This window comes from Onychomys torridus, chromosome 4 (assembly GCF_903995425.1).
Source record: "Onychomys torridus chromosome 4, mOncTor1.1, whole genome shotgun sequence".
NCBI classification, from domain to species: domain Eukaryota; kingdom Metazoa; phylum Chordata; class Mammalia; order Rodentia; family Cricetidae; genus Onychomys; species Onychomys torridus.
The window spans coordinates 132333635-132355338 of NC_050446.1; the positions used below are offsets into that span (position 1 = coordinate 132333635).

A 21704-nucleotide genomic window follows, 5' to 3' on the forward strand; every position below is an offset into this window, starting at 1 on the left:
TCCTCTAGTAAAGATGTAAAAGAATTAGTGGAAGAAAGGGAGAATTAAGCACAGCTCATTTATAGCCGCCTTTTAAAAGCCAAAGAGGGAACTTTACAGCATATAAACTTTAGGTTTAAGTGGACAGATTAGCTAATGCAGTGCCGTGTGACAGGCTCTTAAAAGTCTGACAGGGAGCCTGTCTGCAACACAGTAGGGTGGGAACTGAGTGAGGGCAAGAACAGATAAGGAAGTGGGAGAGGAAGCAGAAGCATGCCCTCAGCCTCATTCCATTCTGGGCACTTAAGTCCAATTTCCCTGGTGAGGTGCCTGTACCAATCACCCCATTATTCAACTGCAATTTAATTTTGTTTTCAAATGATTCTGTCCAAACAGCATCTGACAGATGCACGATACTGTCCTAAGCTCTTCAAAGTACAGCAGAAGTAATCAGGAGAATAGTTTGTCATCACACTCTTATCTAAAGCCACATGGATACTGTGTGCTGCATAGAGTGTGTGACAAGAGGAAGACAAAGGGAAGAACACTGCACTAGGGACCCAGGTGGAGCAGAGGTCATGCCTCAGCCCTGCTGTTTGCTGCTTTTAGTTGTTAATGCTCTGTATCGTTTACCAGAGCTGCCACCCTCTGTGTTGGTGGCCTATGTGCACCTAGAGTGGGGACTTAGGAGAGTGGTGCCCTTTGCAACCACCACTCTTCCATCCTGCAGAAGCACTGCTTCCCTGGGTCCTGCTGATGTATCTGCACACTGCCCTGGGACTGTGCTGTTAGCCAAACACATGAGCTTTCCCTAGTAGTAATTCTAGAAATCCACGGGAGTCTGCTTAAGGGGTATCAGGGAATTTATTAAGATATAAGTTGGGGAAATACACTCATGAAATACAGAACTGAGCAAACTGCTGAAGTTGTCCTCTGTTCTGCCCAAGAGCGAATGCACCTGGCCATCTGCTGTCCTATCATGCCAAGAAGAAAGTGTGACCTCTCTGACTTTCCATTAAGAGGTCACCTCCACAGCCAAGAAGCACCGCCCCCTTCGAGTCCAAGGTCATGGGCAGAGCAAATACCACTACATAGTAATGATAGACATGCCCTTATATTGGATCCCAGGTTTCAGTTACCCCCTCAGATATGTTTTGATGCTCCCATGCTATGATACAAGCTCCATTATCATGGTGACTTTTTTATGCCATGAAAGTGTAATGAATGCTTAGGCATGAACCTCCCCTCTACTCAAGTGGTCACAGGAGCCTGAGGACTGTGACTGCCTGCTTTGCCTGCCTCTTACTTACCCACTTCCAATTGGTTCTTTGGCAGAGAGTGCTGCTCTATGATGCAATCCGGCCTTCCTTGCCTGAAGTACCATCTTGCAGCCCAGAACTGGGCAGGAGATGCTGAAAGGCCAGGCCAGAGACAGAGCCCTTGACCAGGAAACCCTGCAGCAGGAAGAGAATCAGGAGAGGAGTACTGGGTGTGGCCAGTTGTCCTTGTGCAGAAGGACTTGCCCAGGGCTCCAGATTTCAGGGTTCATTCAAAGATTTGCCCGTTCGTCCAGAGCTCGATCTTCTAGGCCCTGTACAGTAGCTGTAGCTGGACTCCACTCTACCTCTTCCTGCCAGTCTTCTCTGGAGCAGTAAACTTGTGTGCTTCTCCGGTGTACCATACAGCTCTAGATTTTCTTGTCTGTCTTCCCATCTTTGGCCCAATAACTGGAGCCTATCTCTGTTACCCAAGAGTAGCTGTCCTAACCACCCCTGTTGCCATAAAGATGTGCTGCTTCCACTCAGATCTGGAAGTCATCTTGCATTCTTCCTGACAGCTCTGTTGGCCATTCAGTTCTTCGGCTCTCCACTCTACTGGCTTCAGCTGCCTTCACTGTCACTCAGGTGTTCTGCAGCCTTTTGACTGCTCTCCCCGTTTTCCTCTACCCAGTCCTAACCCATGTCACTACTCAGAGAACCCAGACACTGTTGGGAACATTGATCTGACTCTGCTGTCTTCTTGCTCACCCTTACTCACCTCTATCTGTGTTCTAAGGGACCCATGCAGCCCATTTGTCCTGCTCCACTCTTCTCATGCATGCTGGCCTCTATCTACCATCAGGCCTTGGAGTATACTGGTTCTTCTCACTGGTACATCCTCTGTAACTCACAGGCTTCTTACCGGCTTTTGGCCTCCAGCCAAATGTCATTCCTTGGGGTTTTCCCTACCTCCCTGTACCTGAGCAGGACCTCTGGTTCATTCTCTGTCATTGTCAGTGTTCATTTTCAAGACACTCATGACAAGTTGTAATGTCTGCTCGTCTGTCTACCTTTACTGACAGCTTCTCTCACCAAGATGTAAATGTCAGGAGCTGGGCCTGCAATGTCCTGCTTACAGCTGTAGTCCAGTGCTGGCACACAGTATCCAAAAGCAAACTAATGCCCAGGGCTTAGTTGGGTGGCAGCAAATGAACTCTGTGTCTGAACAGTCTTTGCTTATCCTCAGCCATGGGATTGTCACCTATTTTCTTACTTTTCTGTCTTCCGTTTAGACTGTGACCTCCTTGAGAGGCAAGAACTGCCTTGGAGTGTACTCTAGCCCTTGGCACATGGCATTGATGTTAGTTCTTCTATTAGTAGCCTGACAGATACAGACAGATTCTCTCTGCCTACTGTAGTAGTACATGACTCCAGTGATAAGTTTCTGAGGTTCATGTGTTTATTGCTTAGCTCTCTGTAGGGTGAGATTCATGGTGGGGACCCCAAAAAAAAATTCATGGGGGTTGCAGAATGAAAGCCTTTTGATGAACTGAACACACACCCTCCCCACTTGACCCTCATATCTGTTGCCACATGTAGTTCTGACAAGTTTCCTGTGATCGCCAAGTGATTTCACTAAGTTGATGAAAGCAAGTAAGAATTGAATGGTATGTGAGTCCTTGACTGGGGGAGCTTGTTACAGAAAAAAGGAAGAAGTACTGAGAAGACAATGGTTTGTATATCAAAGGGTTAAGAAGCGCCTAGAAAAACAGACTGGAGCCCTCAGATGTTTTTTCAAAGTGGCTGTTTCTGTGAGGCCCATGAGAGTCCACTGTGAAATGAAAGGTCCCATGTTGTGCTCTCTACATTCTAGCAGAAGCAGCTTGCCAGGCTGTCTGCTCACTGAATCAGACTTCTCGAAAAATCAGTGCCTGGCTATAAAAATAAGCCTGAGCTTTCTCAAATGCCAGATGAAATGAAACTTGTTTTCCTGATTAAACTTCTTAAGACTGAGCATTTGTGAGTCCTTTGTCCACTGTTTGCAATTTGAGTGAGTTTATTTTGTCACTGTTTCTCCAATTTAGTCTTCACTAAGACTCCTGGGGTGTGCCAAGACAGCCCAGCATGTACACAGATGGCCACCATGAATGCATATCATAAGTACTCCATAAGTGAAGGCAGCATCCCCAGTGCTGACTAACTATGTGATAGTCTAGAAGTCTTCTCAGCCACACTCTAGCAGCCATATTTGCAACCCTGTATTTTCCTGTGCTTATTCTGGCTTATTATTCCACAGAGGTCAGAACAGTTTGAAGTTGCATCAGTTCTTACAGTATTCATATAAGCAGTTGTTGTCAGTGCTTAAATTGGGACAAGGATAGCTCAGGAGCATCCAGAGCTGGGATGGGCAGACCATGGGCCATGTTGAACCAACCACCTTCTTGTAAATAAAGTTTTATTGGAACTCAGGCATGCTTAGCTGCTCATTTTGTCTGTGCTTTTACTCTATAGTACTTCTGATCCAAAAATACTGTGACACAAATCAGAGGGCCACAGAGCCAAAGCTATTTATTGTCTAACCCTCAACAGGGAAAGTTTGCTGTCCCCTAATCCAGAGCTAGATTTGGGGGACAGATGTGATGTCATCTTTGGACTCTCCTTATCTGTGTCCATCATCTTTCTTCACCAGAACACTGTCGGAGATAGTGTCAAGTGTTCCAAGTCAGCAACAGGGGTGTCGCCCAGAATGGCCACCCTGGCTTATAAATAAATGTTGGATAAGACTTTACAAAGTAGCTTTTTGAAAGTGCTGCCAAACAACCAGTGACCTAGGCGGAAGCAACGTAGCACAGGCATAGTCTAGTCCTCACCAGCATGCCCAGTTAGCTCCCAAGGGTGTGGCACAGAGTAGCAAGGAGTCAAGCAGAAAATGTCTTTTTAAGATTGTGTTATTGGAAAGATGTTGTCTGAGAGGACTAGAACGCTGGGCAAGAGCGGCAAGCCCCAAAAAGATACCTCCCAAAAAGGAGGACCCTCAAGCCTGGGTGGATGTGCAGAGGGAACATTGCAAAACCCAACAGAAATCAACAGGATGAGCGGCAAGCCCCAAAAAGATACCTCCCAGAAAGGAGGTCCCTCAAGCCTGCGTGAAGAGGGGACATTGCAAAACCCAACAGAAAATCAACAGGATGACAGACTGAGCAGACTCACTGGTGCTTCTTATAGCAGCACTGGAGTTTGAACCCAGTCTTCCACATTAGAAGGTATTGATTAACCCCTTGAGCATTCTGATGAAGCATCTCATTCAGAGGAGAGACAGTGTCCTGGATTTCAGATCCAACCCACACAGAGCCATCCTAACAGTGCACAAAATCAGTCTGAAGATGATGAGAGTTACTTACCACTCTTCAAAATGGCAATGTGGGAGACATGGCCAATGTGCCATTGTAATTGTTACTTGTATGGAGAAACGAGAACAGAGATGATCCTGTGATGGGAATCTACAGCCACAGAGTTGAAAGTATGTCTTTAAGTATGTCCAAAAGTTCAAAGAATGGCAGGCTGACTACAGATGGGAAGCTTAGACAGAGTGGAAGTTCATGAAGACTATGATGGAAATGCCAAGATTGAAAGCCACAGTGTCAAAAAGCAAAGTTGGCGGGGTGGACAGTAGAACTTGGGGACCAGGGGAGGAAAAGCCAGAAAAGTCTGAGTGTCTCAACAGCCTAGAGACGCAGTCAGCTGAGTAAAGTAGAGCTGGCATCCAGAAGGAACAAAGAAGGGGTGGGGTGCAGGTTAAAGACAGTGTTTCTGTAACTGATGGCCAAATTCCTCCAGTGTTTAGTGAAACATCAACTCTCAAATCTCCAGGCTTCGGTAAACCTTTTAAGTACAAGGATTCTGGTCAAACTGCCGAAGAGTGAAGATAAAGAGAAAACCCTCAAATAGCCAGAGATATATTGTAAACCAGAGAACAGTAGAAGTGGGGTTGACTTCTCACAGAAGCAGTGGGGGCAGGCCAATAGACAGAATCTCTAGCATGCTGTGGGCTTGCAAACAAGTCAGTCTGCCAAGATCGTTTTCCAGATACGAAATCAAAGTAGCCTAGAAAGAGTGAGAGCAGAGAGTTTCAGTAGTAGCAGCCACAGAGTGGCCACTCACATCCTACAGAAAGAAAGAATGAGCCAGGTGGTGCACACCTTCAATCTCAGTACTCAGGAGGCAGGTGGATCTCTTGTGAGTTGGAGGCCAGCCTGGTCTATAGAGTGACTTCCAGGACAGATTCAAAAGCTACACAGCGAAACCCTGTCTTGAAAAAAAAGAAAGAAAGAGAAGAAGAAAGAATGAGCAGTGCAGGTGATGGAGGCGAATAGCATCATTTTTTTCTTCTGGACAGCTGGTGATTTCCTCCAATAATGAGTGTGTGCATTTGAAGCATTTAGCTACAGCAGCCAAAGAATGGTGAAGTAAATGAGGTTTAAATTCATGCAAGGTTCTGATAGGCAAGGTTAGATTCATGTGAGATTCTAATGTTTTATAGGAAGCATACATTTAAATTAGAAGTGGAAAAAACTTACATTGTAGTTGCAAGAACAACCACCTAATAACTAATGCAGGAAAGTATAGCTAAAAAGCTAAGAGAAGGGGCCTGGGACTGGGCACACTAAGCCTAGAGCTGATCCCCAGTATCACGAAGCCAGGAGCGATGGCTCATGCCTATGATCCCTTCACTCAGGAGATGAGGAAGGAATATCAGCAGTTTAGGGTCACCCTTGGCTACATCATGAAGTCGGGACCAACCACAGCTACTAAAACTTAGTCACTGTGGGGAGAGGAATAAAGAATGAATGGGAATTTTTAAAAATTTGAACAGATTTGCAGCAAAGCCCTAGACCAGTGTCCAGACACAGCATATGTCCTTAGATGTAAAAGGACCAAGCACTCTTCAGAGCTGGCAGAGGTGGCAGAACTGCCATATGACAGACCTCAGCTGTGCTGCTTAAAGAAATGTGCACACCTGTCCTCAGAGAAGAGAAAATGAGAGGTTGAAAAAGGATTTTTCTGTGCAGATTATAAGCAAAAAGGAGAAATACAACACTGTGGCTGTGTTCCATCTGCAGATGGGCTTGAGGGCAAGCGTTATCAAAGTTAGAGATCTTGGGGATTATCTCTGTTGACAGAAATGCTTTGTCTTTGTGATGAGCATTTACAATGGGATTTACATTTGTCCACTTACACATTGTAGACTTGCAATCGATCAGCTTCTCTTGGTGAGAATTTCCCTTACAAAACTAGAGAAAGAAATGACCCTCTAAAGGATGTTGCCATCACAAGTACATCAGAGTAAAAGCAGCTGGGACCATGATCCTAGTTCTGCCTGCGTGCTGCTGTCCTATTCTCTTACACTGTGCAAGTCAGTCCAACATTTTAAATGTTTGTTGAGCACAAAGGACTGAAACTGGCTGGCTTATAGCTCTTGGATACCCTATAGTGCATGAGATCCATGCCAGACCCTAGCAGTCATGACATCTTCCTCATGGGGGTAGAAGGATGACCATGAACTCAAAGACATACAAGAGCCACATGTATATGTTCTGTGTATACACCTAATGTTCTCTCAGGATAGTGCCTGCCAACTACAAAGGGAACAGGATACAGTTTACGGATGTTACATCACTCTTGGAGACCAGGCTTCAAAGTCAGGGTATAAAATGAAGGTATGACACTTTGGTGGGGAAAGCCACACTGGAACATTTGCCCACCACCCAGATTTGAGTGAGGAAAGAGATTCATATTTTCTGTCCCCCACTCCTCAAAGGAAATGGCCTGCTGAATTACCCTCACTTTGAGGATAGTCCTTTCTCCAAGTCCCTCTAGTATGTGGTGGGAAGAGGCAGAAACTACTGATAGTGTAGCATTGTGAAAGTGAAATGAGACCTATGTATGCAGATGTCAGAAAAGCAAGTTGCAAAGCCGTGCAAGTAGTGAATTTAAATATGCATTCATGTCTAGGAGAACTGTTTACAGCAGTGGTTTTTTGTTTCTTTTGTTTTTCGTTTTTTGTTTTTTTTTTTTAACTCATCTATTTATTTTATAGCCGAGCAGCAGCCTCCCCCACTCCTTCCCTCCTATCCCCTCCTCCCCCAACCCCTCCCAACTGCCGTTCTCTTCTGTCTCCATCCAGGAAAGGGCAGGTCACCCATGGATATCAATAAAACATGCCATATCAAGTTGCAGTAAGACTAAGCACCTCCCCATGTATTAAGACTGGACAAGGCAACCCAGTATGAGGAGTAGGATCAAAAGCCAGCAAAAGAGTCAGAGACAGCCTCTGTTCTGACTGTTAGGAGTCCCACTAGAGGACCAAGCTACATACAATTGTAACACATGTGCACAGTGCTTAGGTCAGTCTGATGCTGGCTCTCTAGCTGTCAGTTCAGTCTCTGCCAGCCCCTATAATTCCAGGTGAGTTGATTTTGTGAGCCTTCCCATGGTGTCCTTGACCTCTCTGGCTACAGCAGTGTTTTTATCTCCTTAAGTTTGGGAAGCCAAAGTTTAAAGGACTATTGAACAAATGAATTTTGAAATTACAACGTTGAGTTCAATTAAAAAGCTTTCTTAGCTGAAAGAATTGTTTATGGTTCCATATTCAGTTCCTCTAAAGCTGTTTTCTAGACCATCTGCTGGGACATTCCAGCACTACCATCAGTCTCGGCCTTTAGTAATTACAGGATCATTTGCTGTAAAACATTATGTCATCTTCTGTGGCTTCAGAGAAAGATTACCTTTTGTGCAGGGATAATGGGCTTGAGAGTCTGTAAGAGGACATCCTTAACTGGCCGTCCCAGTTTCATTGCTTCTTCTCCCTCTGCAGTTCCGTGCCTTGGCACCGATGTACTATTGAGGCTCAGCGGCAGCCATCATTGTCTATGATATCACAAAAGAAGTAAGACTGTATTCATTTCTTCTTAGACACTATCATCTGTTGTTCAGGCCTCTAGCTCCTCTCCTTTGGTGTTGCAGGAGACATTTTCAACATTGAAGAACTTGGTGAGAGAGCTCCACCTGCACAGCCCCCCTAGCATTGTTGTTGCCATTGTAGGGAACAAATGCTATCTTAGCAATGTCCGGTGAGTTATTAGACAAGAGATTCCCATGCCGATTACATGTGTTTTTTCTAATGAGCCACATCCATGGTAAGAGTCTAGCTTTTATTTTATCTCTGACATTGAAAAATGTCTTGTATTATGTGGTTGGCCCTGAAGTTTAAAGCTAAAATGAAGACTAAAGGCATTTGGAGTTAATTATATTACATGTAGACAGGCGTGTAATTTACTCAGACATTGGTGGTATCACACGTGACATTATCTGAGATCGTTGCCTCTCAGGCTGCTATGACACAGAGTAACTGAATCCAAAAAGTACATTTTATTGACAATTTCAGTGTACCACATCTGATTCCCAAAGCAAGGACCTTGTTTTGTTTTGTTTTGCTTTGCTTGGGGTGGGGGGTTATTTGTTTAATATAGGGGTTGGAGAAAAATCTTGTCACAAAAAATGTGTAACTGGGAAGCGTGTCTGGGCTCATGCCACAGCTGACCCGGTGTCCTTCTGTATGGAAGGAAGGGAAGGTCTCCAGAGCAGAGCCTCTGATGAGCAGTTGTTGTCTTCCAGAGAAGTCATGGAGAGAAATGATAAGGACTACGCCAACTCCATTCATGCCGTCTTTGTAGAGACCAGCGCAAAGAACGCAATAAACATAAATGAACTCTTTATAGAGATTAGTAAGTATCCCTGCATTTGGGGTTTCCTCTGTTCAGGGCAAATACAAACAGAATTTTCTTTCTGGTTAGAACCCAACTTGTTTGAAGTAGTCTCTGAGACTATGTCCATGAAAGGACATTTTAGCAGATGAGGATGGTCAGTGTCTCTGTCAAGGTGGGGTTTCTGGAGAGGTGTTGCTTGTTAGTGAGTACCTTTCCAGAAAGAAATGTCTTTCAATATCGAAGCTGCCTTCTGCTGTCCTCTTCTAAACGTGTCTGAGTTACTCATCCAAGGCCATCAGAAATGAACAGAATAGTCTGGAAAGATGGCTTAGTGGCTAAGAGCAACCACTGCTCTTCCAGAGGACCTGAGTTCATTCCCATCAGCTACATCGTGTTCACAACCGCCTGTCACTCCAGCTCCAGGGGATCCAGCACTTCCAGCCTCTGAATGCAGCTGTGCTCATGTGCTCATACCTATACACAGACATGCACAGGGTTAAAAATTACTAAAGATTCTAGAAGAAAAAAAGAACAAAGTAACTCAAGGGAAATGAAATGTGGGTATGGTCTGTCTGTAAGAAAACCTCAAAACTTAGTCCTCGGCAAGGGAAGGGTCAGATCTCTTCCCCTTCTCTTCCTTCAGTGTTGTATGTTGATGGTAGGTGAGAGAAGCTGCTTCATGCCTTTGGGATTCTCTGCAGATTGCTTCTGTGTTTATTCATTTCATTCAAATTCATCAAAATATTTATTGGGAACTGTTGCAGACTCAAGGGAACCAGCCTAAAGAAGACAGACACAGCCCTTGCTCTCCTGGAGTGTGTGTTCTATTGAGCGAGTCAAGCAGTGAACTCCAGATAAATAGGTTCATTCCACATAATAATAAGAGTTATGAAGAAAGCAATGAAATAGATGTAAGCGGGTATGCAGAGCGTCCAAGAAAGCCCCTCTGGGGAAAAGAGTTGGAAGCTGAGGCCTGATGAAGGTCTCTCTGAGGCAGGGGGATGGGGGCTGAGGCATGAGGAAGGTCTCTGTGAGGCAGGGGGATGGGGGCTGAGGCCTGATGAAGGTCTCTTTGAGGCAGGGGGATGGGGGCTGAGGCTGAGGAAGGTCTCTTTGAGGCAGGGGGATGGGGGCTGAGGCTGAGGAAGGTCTCTTTGAGGCAGGGGGATGGGGGCTGTGGCTGAGGAAGGTCTCTGTGAGGCAGGGGGATGGGGGCTGAGGCTGAGGAAGGTCTCTGTGAGGCAGGGGGATGGGGGCTGAGGCTGAGGAAGGTCTCTGTGAGGCAGGGGGATGGGGAGTGAGGCTGAGGAAGGTCTCTGAGACAGTGAGGTGGGGGCTGAGGCCTGACAGCACAGGCCTCAAAAAGCTGAGTGACTTGCTTTCACAGAGCATAGCTAGCTCCCAAATGGAGGGAGCAGCCATCCAAGCACAGTGCATTTACCCATTAACTGCCCTTAGGTTGAAGCCCCAAGTAGCTGGAAACTCTAAGAGCTCTTGGCCTTGGTGAAGGGAACGCCAGGAAGTGCAGGGCCCACCAGTGTCTCACGGGGACCCCGGGGAGCAGAAAGGCAGTCCCCATGACTGGACCAGGAACAGCCAGCGGTTGGGGCCACTCTGCATGCCAGAGATCAGGTGTGCTTTGTTCTCATTTTGTGTTCACTTTTGGAAGCAGGGCCTCAGAGTCTCACTCTTTAGCTCAGGCTTGAACTCACAGCATTCCCCCTGCCTTAGCCTCCAAAATGCTAGAATTTACGAGTCCAAACATCTAGTTCTACGATGGTTTAGATGGCTCAGAGATCTGGATTTTTATGTATGTGCTCCATTGTTTTAGTTTGACCACTAATTTAAACCTTTTCAGAGTCTGGCAGGCATCACAGCCAGTGGTCTGCCACTGGCACACTCAGACATTTCTCTTCATGACAGAGGTAAGACATGATGCTCATAACTAGCAGGTAGCCAGGTTCATTCTTGAAAGGCAACATAAGGTTTGTCAGGACCTTAACATCTTTAAATGTCTGTCTGTATGTAGTGTGTTATGGGTTGAGCTGTTTCTGCTTTTTTGTGGGTCCTTTCTATATAATATAGCAGTTTCAAAAATAAACAAGCAGCAAATCCTTACACCAGCACTTAGCCAGGCAGGGTGCAGCCCTGTGGTAGTGACTTCCCTGACATGTTCAAGGCCTTGGATTCAGTTGCCAACACTGCAGAGAGCAAGCGACAAAGACATGGTGCACACTCGTCACTGAGAAGAGTTGAACATGGCCACAGAGACGGAAACCATTCAGAGAGAGGAGCCATCTTGAGTGTCCTCAGTGTTGTCAAAGAACTTGTGACTGGCACACCAGCTTTGGGTTGAAGCATAATGTACATACAGGAAAGGGCAGTTTTAGAAGCACAAAGGTGCAGCAGGTTGTCTCAGAAAGAACAAAACCTGTGTTTGACACTCAGAGAGGCACAGCTGCTCCCACCTCAAGGGTAACCCGTTCTGATAGCCAACTCCAGTTGGTTTTATTTTAGTTTTTGTTTGTTTTATTTTTTTGAGATAGGATCTCACTACGTAGCCCGGGCTGGCCTGAAACTCTTATTTTTAGATCAGGCTGGCCTTGAACTCAGAGATCTGCCTGCTTCTGCATCTCAAATGCTAGCATTAAATACTGTGCCATCACTTTATTGCTATATTTCCTCCATTGCCCTCCACTGTCTCCTCCTTCCATAGCCCGGCCTGGCCTCACACTCACTCTGTGACTGAGGATGAGGACAACTTTGATAGCCTCCTTTCTCTGTCTTCTGACTCCTAGACTAGACTGACAACACCATGCCTGTTTGGTACTGGAAACTGAACTACATTACCAGCCATATTTGCCCTTCTGTGTCCGGCTTCTATTCTATGTTACATGTTTAAATTGTCTGTATATCCCATACAGCTGCAGAAGATGCATTCATGTTGCTAGTGTACGTTAGTGTCAGAACTCAAAGTTGGAAAAGGAAGAAATGGGGACTATTTACAGTATAATTGTCCCTTCTGTTGTTGACAGACATTGGGCAGTTGTTTCTAACTCAGGGCAATTGCAGGCTGCTCTGTTGAACATCCTATGTCCTCTGGGGAACATCTGGATGCATTTTTGCTCAGTATCTCTGCCCAAGAGAAAAATTGCTGGGTCATTAGGTTTGCATGTGTTTTCTGTGACTTTACTGCCAAACAGTTTGCAAAGTGGTAGTGGTACCAGCTGCTGCCCACAGCAGTGGTGTGTAAGATGTCTTCCCTGTCAGTCTGTGGGAGAGGCAGGACCTGCATCTTCATTTCTGCCTTGAAACTGAGCGCCTGTCCGCATACAGATCTCCACCTGGATACTAGCTGGTGTCCTTTCTCCAGAGTTCTTTCCCTCTGGCCTGCCTTCTGCCGAGTCCCACCCTTCCTAATGGCTTGTGCTTTACTTGGCTGTCAGTCCCTGGTTGGCTGTGTGTGTTGGAAACACCTTCCCCTTTGGTTGGACTGGGATTTCCGAATCAATTCTTCAAGGAACTGAGCTTCTTAACCTTATCTGAGTTCCCCTTTCCTCACTCCCCTTTATGGTCAGCTTAGTTCCAGCTTAAGGAACCACTGGCCATGCCCAGCCATCAGGCTGTCTCCTGCTTTCTTCTAAAGCACTTTGTCACATTTTACAGCTGCCTCTGTGGTACCAGCTGTATTTCAGTTTCTGTTTATTGAGAAGACCATAATGACAAGAACCTTCATGAGACTTAACTACATTTGTGATTTATTCACAGCAGTGCCGTGACACATTTGGAGAGTTGTAGAGCACTTTCTGTCTGTGTAGAAGGCATACTGTATGCTGTCTACACAGTGGGGATCCCTCAAGGCTTTGCAGCCACACCCAGAGGGTTGTCAGGGATTTCTTCTCAGCCTTGCTGATGTCAGATATTCCTGTCTGTTCATCCTCTCTTTAAACAGACAGACAGAAAGCCTCTCTCTGCCTGGTGTTGTGCCATAGAGATCTGGGAGTGCCACAGTGGAAAACAGGCAAGACTGGAGGGCCCAATCTAGTATGAGGATGCCAGTCACACAGAAAACAAGTCCAGCATGTTGCTGATGTCCTGGTGCTTTATGGTGTGTGAGGGTTAGAATTCCACAGAAGGGGGGGGGGGGGGGGGGGGGCAGGAAAGCCTTTGTACAAGAAGCAGCCTTGAGCCATGTCAGCCAGGTGGGTGGACAGTGATTGAAGGTTCTTGAAATTGACATAGCCTCACAGAAAGTAAAGTGAAGCCTGTCCCTCTCTCCTACGTTGTTTGTCAGAGATAAAATGCCACAGCCTCTTCAGAGAGCAACGTGGTGGCATCTGTCAAAAGTTAAATTGCAGTGGGTAGTCACTGGGAATCCGGTGCCCATGTCAGGTAAATGCCCAGGAGTAGAACAGTGCCCTGGCTCCTCTCTTCCAGTTCTTTAATCCCCCCTTCCCTAGTTGCTCAAAACACTGAAGTACTGGGGATTTTGATGCCCATCAGTAGAGGAATGGTTAGTCTAAGAGGTGCAATGCACATGCTCAACTATTGAGAGAAGCAGCAGCCCACTGTGTACTGTGAGGGACCATCCTAAGAGGCAAAGGAGCTGGGCACATCTGGGAGTATCCATATACCTGTGATGGTCTCTGCCATGAGACATGGAACCAAGCACATTGGTTGTTGTTTTGTTTTGTTTTTATTTTTTTCCCTAAATGTGTGTGTTTATTGGCTCAAGAGAAAATGTTTTTAGTCTAATTTTTTGTTTAAAAAGTTTACTAAATGCTGTTTGGTATCCTTATTTGGACCCTCTAATAGAAGTATGTTAGTTGAAGAACTAGTGACATCTGAAAGACTGGTACCATGGCAATGTTGTGGTCTTCACTGTGGCAGATGTCCTGTAGGTTGGGCATTAGGTGATGCTAGGTCAGAGTGAACAGGCACACTGTCCCTGTCATCTTGATCATCTTCCTTGTCCTAACCTCAATGAAACTGCCATGTTGCATTGCCAAAATTGTGTCTGAGAAGGAACAGATTAGGAAATCAAAGCTTATGTCTCCTGTCCTCTCCCTTTGGTGCAGGCCGAAGAATCCCATCCACAGATGCCAACCTGCCATCTGGTGGCAAGGGTTTCAGACTCCGAAGACAGCAGTCAGAGCCAAAGCGGAGCTGCTGCTGATGACCCAGGCCCCACACTGATGAAGAAGCAGGTGGTCCTGGACAGTGCAGGAGGGCCAGTCCCTGCCATTGGCAGCCACCTCGTGCCATGGAGTCTTCTTCATGCAAAAAGGACTCAGAGGAACTGGCTGTTGGGTTCTCTTGGAAAACTGCTGCAGGTGTTTCTATCTGCATACTTATGGTGCGGACTCTGGCTTGAAGAGGGACCACATCCTTGGCTATTGACCTAGCTGAAAGGAGTATCTGATATACGGATGGTAGGATTGAATTGCTGGTGCTTTTGTAATCAGGATGTCATGTATCATTTGCAAAGGGGAATGAGCACTTTCATGGATCTTAAGGGAAAAGGCTGCAGAGATGGTCATCTCCTTGGTCCTTGTCTCTAGTTTCAGAGTTGAGTCATTTAAGATATAGAAAGTGATCACAGTGGAGGGACGGTTGTTCCTGGGACAGTTTCCATGATCTCTAAAGCACTTTTCCTACACAATAAATTAACAAGCGGCAGCGGTGGCAACCTGACTCACCTTGGGTTTATTTCTGACCCTGTTTATGTCACCACATATTAGTTTTAATCATTACCTTTCTAAATAAGTTCTTTGTGGTCCAGGGGATGGTGTAGAGACACTCCTTGGAGCCCGTTGAGTTACTTGTGTCTACACTGATGAACAGTGGTTTAAAAGGAAGAGAGAAAGAACAAAGGAAATGGTTTTTTGGCCCAGGTATTTTGATGGGAAAAAAAAAAAATGTGTGCTGCCTAGCAAATGTATATTTGTAGTCTGTATTTATGAGACCGTTGCTTTAAAATTATAAATTATGTAAAGACATTAATAACTTCTGAATTCTGTTCAGTACTCCATTTAGTCCTGTACCCCGTCTCACGTGTGTGCGCCACCTCCTCCCCCCCACCTCATTTTTCAGCCGGTCCACAAAATATTTTGGAGCACATTCACCTTGTGCAGAAGCATGGAGCACTTAGCTCACAGCTTCCTTCCTCCTCCCTGAGCCCCTCTCCATCCCATCTGGAAATGGTAATAAAGACATATGCCTCCTTGACAAGCTTGACTTCCTAGCCTGGGGCAAGTGAGAGCCCAGCATTCGTCACTCACCTGGCTTTGGCAGTAGCATGCTCAAACCAACTGTGTGCAGAGTCCTTTGCTTGTTAACAGGCAGCTCACCTCGTCCTCCTTTATTTTCTCTTGCCTCTGTTAGTGCTTTGCACTCTGTTCCCTCAGGAGCCTAATGAGGTTCTTAATATAATCTAAAAATAAAGCCCCCAAGTGAAACTGCTGGAAATTTGTTCCTGGCCTGATTTGGCGCCATTCCAGCCTGAGTATTGTAAGGGAAGGAAATTTACAAGATTAAATAGGAAATGAAAGAGCTTGAATTTCAAACCAAATGTGTTTTCAGAGCTGTCCTTAACTGAACAGTCAAAATTTTTCAAAGCAATTGTTACTACTTTGTGCCTCTCCCCTATATGCTTAAAATGGAGAGGTGTTATCAGAAGGTAACCCAGATGACCCAGACTGAGGTCAGGCTTCCAGCACCTTGTGTACTGAGCCTCCTGCCCAGTGTCCAATTCACACACATGTAGAGAAAACCCTGTGATTTCCCGAGGCGGGCTCCTTCCACCTGTGGTGACTTGATAGGACTTGACACACACACCTGCAGGAAGGTATGTCTCCCAACAGTCCATGCCAAAACTCCATCTCCAGGACAAAACAAAAACAAAGCTGCTTGGCTCATGTGGACGAGGCTGCCCATGTGAGACCCTTTCTGTCTTGTTCCACCTAAAGATGGCCCAGTAAATTCTGGCAGTCGTGGCACATCCAGTGGCTGCTCTCCTCTGTGGCACGTGGTAGCTTCTCTTGCTAATTCCCTTTCTTGCCACATGTAGGGAGTGACTCTGGCCACGGCTGCTTGTCTTACCAACACCAACAGGATGAGGAGCATGAACCCTCTGTTCATGTCTTTCTTGCCCTCTCTGTCACCAGTCTGTCCAAGAAGGGGGCTGCCCTGCTTGTGGTATCATGTACTGCTTAATGACAGCAGGTTCATACTCAGTGAACACAGGGAGATCTCCATGTACTTTCTTAGAAAATGCATAGTAAAATGTAGTCAGACATAGTGCTTTATTTTGACCACATTTTAGATTAAATGGGAATCTAATACACATTTCTTGTTTTCCTGGGTTTTTTTCTTAAGAGAAATAGCCAGACTCCAAGGGCATTAAGACATAGCCCCTCCATAAAAATCTTTGGTTCCCTATGATGCAGGGCCATTTTTAAAAATTTTGAAGACTGACCAGAAAGGGAAAGATCTTTAATTAACTGCCAGTGTGTATTGATTTCTTTCAGAGAAACTGACATAAGCTCCTTGCAGGTGTCCAGTCCTAGCAACCACTGGTCTCTCCATCTTTTACATAAGTGTTTTTCTGATTCTGTGATAACTAATTAACTATCATTTGATGATTAAAAGAACATAAAGTGAGAGTCTGATTAAGTGTCCTTCAGTGTAAATTCTGTGAGAAGTGATTGGAGAGAAATACCTACTGCAAGCCCTTCTGGTTCCCAGTGAAGCACAATTGCCTGCTTGTCAGCTGCACCCAAGACAAGCATTGTACAACTGAAAGGTTTTTTGTAATTTAACCTGGGTCCTTGTTCCCCGTTGATGATGATGTTTGAAGTACCCGCCTCCTCTCATTGTGCTCCTGTTCCTTGGATGCCTCCCTAGGTCAAAGGACCAAGATTTTCTTATGAGAGTTGTGGCTACTTGAAGAGACTAGTGTTCTTGTTGAGATTAGCTGTCCTCTGGATTTTTAAATATGACGGGGGAGTAGGGATGGCCCACATTTAATTTTAGAACTTGTCTGTAAGTCTTATATTTGTTCCTTGTCTCCAGGAGGAAAGTGGGTATGGGAGCTTTTTAAAACTCTTAAGAGACACAGCTCCAGGTGTCATGTAGGTAGCTGTCACCTGGCTCCCAAAGGGCTACCAAACCAGAGGGTCTGCTGTGGTATTTCAAGGGTACCATGTTTGAATGGGTGGGTTCAGTTTGGGGTACACACTGCATGCCAGCACGTGGGCCTCCACATCCCAAAAGGCAGTCACTGCCTTCTGTCTTTTCTGTTGCAGAAGAGGCTGATGGGGTTCAGCTTGGCATTCCTCACTCATTCTTTCAGAACCCACAGAGACTGTGACATGTGGGCCTTTATACTATGTGATCTCTGTAACTGGCCCTTGGACACCCATATGTCTGCGGGGGTCGGGAGAATCCTCCTGGGCAAAGGTAGCTGGGAACCCTTAGTTCTGCCCTAACCTCCAACCCTGCTTCAGAACATGGCAGCCGGACAGGTGGCTTGTATCACAGAACTTAGCAGGCTCTTTAGCCTGATTCTGGTGAGCACAGAATGATAGTGGGGAGCTAGGTCATGAAATTCCTTGCAAGTTCTTTTTTAAATTTGTTTCAGAAGGACAAGCAACACAATTTTTAATTGTTTGATTTCATCGGTTTTTAAGGAAAAAATCAGATGTACCTTTAAGATTCCAGCTGTTACTATGCCTTCCTTATGGCGGGGATGGGGGAGCTTCAATGATAAAAGATGGTGGTTTAAGATAGCCCATGAATGATTTTTTTTTTTTAAATGGGGTTGGTGAGATGGCTCAGCAGGTAAAGGCACTGGCTGCCATGACTGATGACACAAGTCCAATCCCTGGAACCCACATGGTGGAAGGAGAAGAACCCCACAAGTTGTCCTCTGATCTCCACATGTCCTCCCACACCACGCACACACAGACACACCAATAAATGTCATAGTTTAAAACAAAATATTCTGAGCAGCAAATTATCTTGAAGACAAACAGAACACAGTGCAGTTTTAGAAGAGGAGGGTCAGGTAGAATTTAGCCTGAGTCTTAGAAGAATGACCTCAGTGAGTCTCCTGTGACAGCAGAGAGGCTTGTCCCGGCTTCCAGTAATAGAAAACCGGGCAATTTGATTATCTGATTTGCGAGAAATGTTAATGGAATTCCAGGGCATTTGTCCTGTTTTATGTGCAAATGAAACTCTAAAAAATATTAGAAGGGTATTGCCCTTCTCAGGAGCCTTCCTTATGCATCTCAGAGGGTGATGAGTGAGGGACCTACCCTGATGAACTTCATCAGATGTGCTGAGAAGGGCAGATGAATAGAGCTTGGCATCGTCGTATTTCTCAGCTCGTCCTTCAGGATGCTCTGAGCCTGGAGGAGTGATTTACTCTCTGGAGCTAGGACTTCGACCAGCATAGATCAAGTTTAATTTGATGCTCTGTACCATCAGAAATAACTAATATCTGTGTTCTTTCCTCTCAGAGGGTAATCAATTAGAGATGTGCTAGAATATTTTTGGCTTCAAAACAAAAGGATTCAGAAATTTAATAAAAAAAAAAAAAAAAAAAACACTCAGACCTTCTATCGATTCCTTTCATTATGTTGAACATTTCAGATAGCAAGATTAGAATATTTAAATAGTAGATGGTGAGATTAAAACCATAATGTCTAAAAAACTTGCAGAAAAAAATGTTTTAATTTGCTGTGAGTTCATTTTACAGTGTACAGTGCCTCATCAAAATGCTGCATAATTCCAACAAGCAAAAATCTGGGTAGCTCTCCGCAGACAGGACTCAAGTGCCAAGTTCCATCTGCCAACTAATGGGGGTCCTAAGACAGTCATGAGCCTCCTTTAATTGACAGTCTTCAAGCGTGGGCCTTCATGTCTTCCTTAATGGCACCGTAGAAACAGCCTGCTGCTTTCCTCGGGCCACTTCTTCATTCAGGAACTTGGCAGTATTTAGAGGCAGGTTGTGTAGACAGTCCGTTGGAGTGAATCATCTATACACAGAACTGACATTGTCAAGGAGGCTGCAGAGCATCGAAAACCAAGTTGTATGCTTCATCTACCACTCCACAAGGCAGGTCTTGAATCACTTGCTCAGCCAGGCTGGAGTCCACCCCATGCTCCCCTGCTCCAGACCATTGGGGGACCCTGCCTGCAGTACTGTTTGCTTTGAGGACTAGTCCCTCACATTGTTTGATCATCTTTAACACTTGGCATTTATATTTAAATTATCCATTTACCCCTTGGAAAAGCTTGGAAGCAAGGCTGGAACTTTTTTTCCTCCCATCCTGTGATAGTATTGTGTTCCCAAAAATATTGTGCACCCTAATAAACTTATCTGGGGTCAGAGAACAGAACATCCACTAGATATAGAGGCCAAAAAATGGTGGCACACACACCTTTAATCCTATCACTTGGGAGGCAGAGATCCATCCAGATCTCTGAGTTTAAAGCCACACTGAAAACAGCCAGGCATGGTGACTCATGCCTTTAATCCCAGGAAGTGAGCCTTTAATCCTAGGAAATGATGGCAGAAAGCAGAAAGTTATGTAAGGCATGAGGACCAGGAACTAGAGCTGGTTAAGCTTTCAGGCTTTTGAGAAGCAGTTCAGCTGAGATCCATTTGGATAAGGACTCAGAGGCTTCCAATCTTTGGAAACAGGATCAGCTGAGGAATTGTCGAGGTGAGAAAGCTGTGGCTTGTTCTGCTTCTCAGATCTTCCGGTGTTGACCCCAGTACCTGGCTTCAGGTTTGTTTTTATTAATAACATTTAAGACTCATGCTATACCATCCCTGTTTGAAATTACTACATGGTGCATGAAACTTTCTCAACTTGGGTCATGCCCATGATGTCAGAGGGACCAGTCAGATTGGTGGGGGAGGATGAATGGCAGCTGATCTGGGCTCTATTTTTAAACCATTCGTTGTGTTCTGTAGACAGAGCTTTATTGCCCCAAGGAGGATCTTTTTTTTTTTTAATGTCCGACTCTTTCCATCATTTTACATCATGAGTCATTCACACCATCATCAATCACTGCTCCGACCTTCAGAAATTATGGCCTGCCTTTTACATGACTGACACTGAATTCTTGCCTTACTCTCATTTTCTGTGGACTCTCCCTCAGGCACCCTGCCCCAGCCATCTCAGCACACATGACCTGCCCTTCCCTGGGGGGTAAAGACCCCCCCCCCAGGACTTCCAGAAGGGCAGCGGGCAGCATGAGCCCACAAGGCAAACACAACTGAACGACAGAATGTGTTCTGTCACAGGTGATGGGACGGCGGACTGACGTGTCAGAACCCCACGAAGTGTGGAGGAGAGCACTTGTTGAGTTTCAAAGTCCAAACAAAACACTAAACAGGAAAGAAAACCTAAGCCCTAGTACCAGCAATCCTTTTTACTCCCGAGAGTGCCATCCTTCATCAAGACCCAGTGCAAGGAGTAAGCGCCTTGTGCCTTTTTTAAAATAGCATCTGTATGAAAATTGAGTTGTTCCTGGTTTTCCAAGCCTGGTAGCACTCTAAACAACCAATGATGGACTGCCTGGTTACCTGGAACACAATACTGGAATGAGGGTTTGCCAAGCCTGTATGGGTGTTTGATGACCATTTTTGCAGTTTGACCTTGGGCTGGACCTAAGTCTATGTAAACTATATGATATCTGCTTTGTTTGTAAACACTGAAAAAAGGCCTTTTGCTTTTTGTTGTAAGATTTTTGTGTACTTATGTTTGCAGATGGTAAATCTGGAATACTTAGGAACAGTGTTTCTTCAGCTTGACTTCTATGTATGCTTTTATAGAGTATGGCATGCTCCATCACTGTAAAATTTGTGTCAAGAGAGGTGTAAACATTTTGTTAATAAAGTGCTATTTTACAGATGCATGATTCAGACTCCAGTGCTTTCTCTCTTCAGTCAGTATTAATCACAGTTCTATTATTTTGGTTGAGATGTATTCTTCAAGTTTAACCCAAACATCATGAATTCAGCTCTGCTAAGTACTGTGATTTCCAGTTATACATACCACACCCATCACCCTTCTCACCCTTCTACCCACATATTCCAAAGACATTTCAAACAGGTTGGGGGTATAGAGTTCCAAAAGATTGGGATAACTAGGTCGTGTCTATTGAAAGGCTGGTATATCTGTGTGTGTGGTATCTGCTGAACACTGGTATATCTGTAGTGTCTGGTGGAAGGCTGGCATATCTGTGTGGTCTGGTAGAAGATTAGTGTATCTGTGTGATATTTGGTAGTGTGTTGGTTTGTCTTTGTGCACTCTGGAGGAATGCTGGTGTATCTCTGGTGTCTAGTGAAAGGTTAGTGTATCTGTGGTGTCTGGTAGTGTGTTGGTATATCAGTGGTGGTGTCTAGTAGAAGCTTGGTGTATCTATGTTGTGTCTGGTGGTATGTTGATATATCATGTGATATCTGATGGAAGTTTGGTGTATCTGTGGTTTAGGTGAAAGGTTGGTATATCTGGTGTGTTGTGGAAGATTGGAAGTATGTTGGTTTATCTGTGGTGTATGGTAGTATGTTGGTGTAACTGCTGGTAGTCTGTATGGTAGACAGTTGATGTGTCTGTGTGCTTGTGGTGTCTTGTGGAAGGTTGGTATGTCTGTGGTATCTGATGGAAGGAAGGGTGGTATGTCT

At 45.2% G+C, this 21704-nt stretch overlaps 1 protein-coding gene across 1 annotated transcript in view; it reads left to right on the top strand.

Moving 5' to 3' along the window:
- The window catches only part of Rab22a (RAB22A, member RAS oncogene family), a 46093-nt gene extending 30861 nt beyond the window's left edge, over positions 1–15232 (top strand). The window contains 4 exon segments of the mRNA XM_036185293.1: positions 8113–8184; positions 8262–8368; positions 8913–9022; positions 14083–15232. Coding sequence (XP_036041186.1) covers positions 8113–8184; positions 8262–8368; positions 8913–9022; positions 14083–14180 — 387 coding nt within the window. The 3' untranslated portion in view covers positions 14181–15232.
- The last annotated feature ends 6472 nt before the right edge of the window (positions 15233–21704 follow it).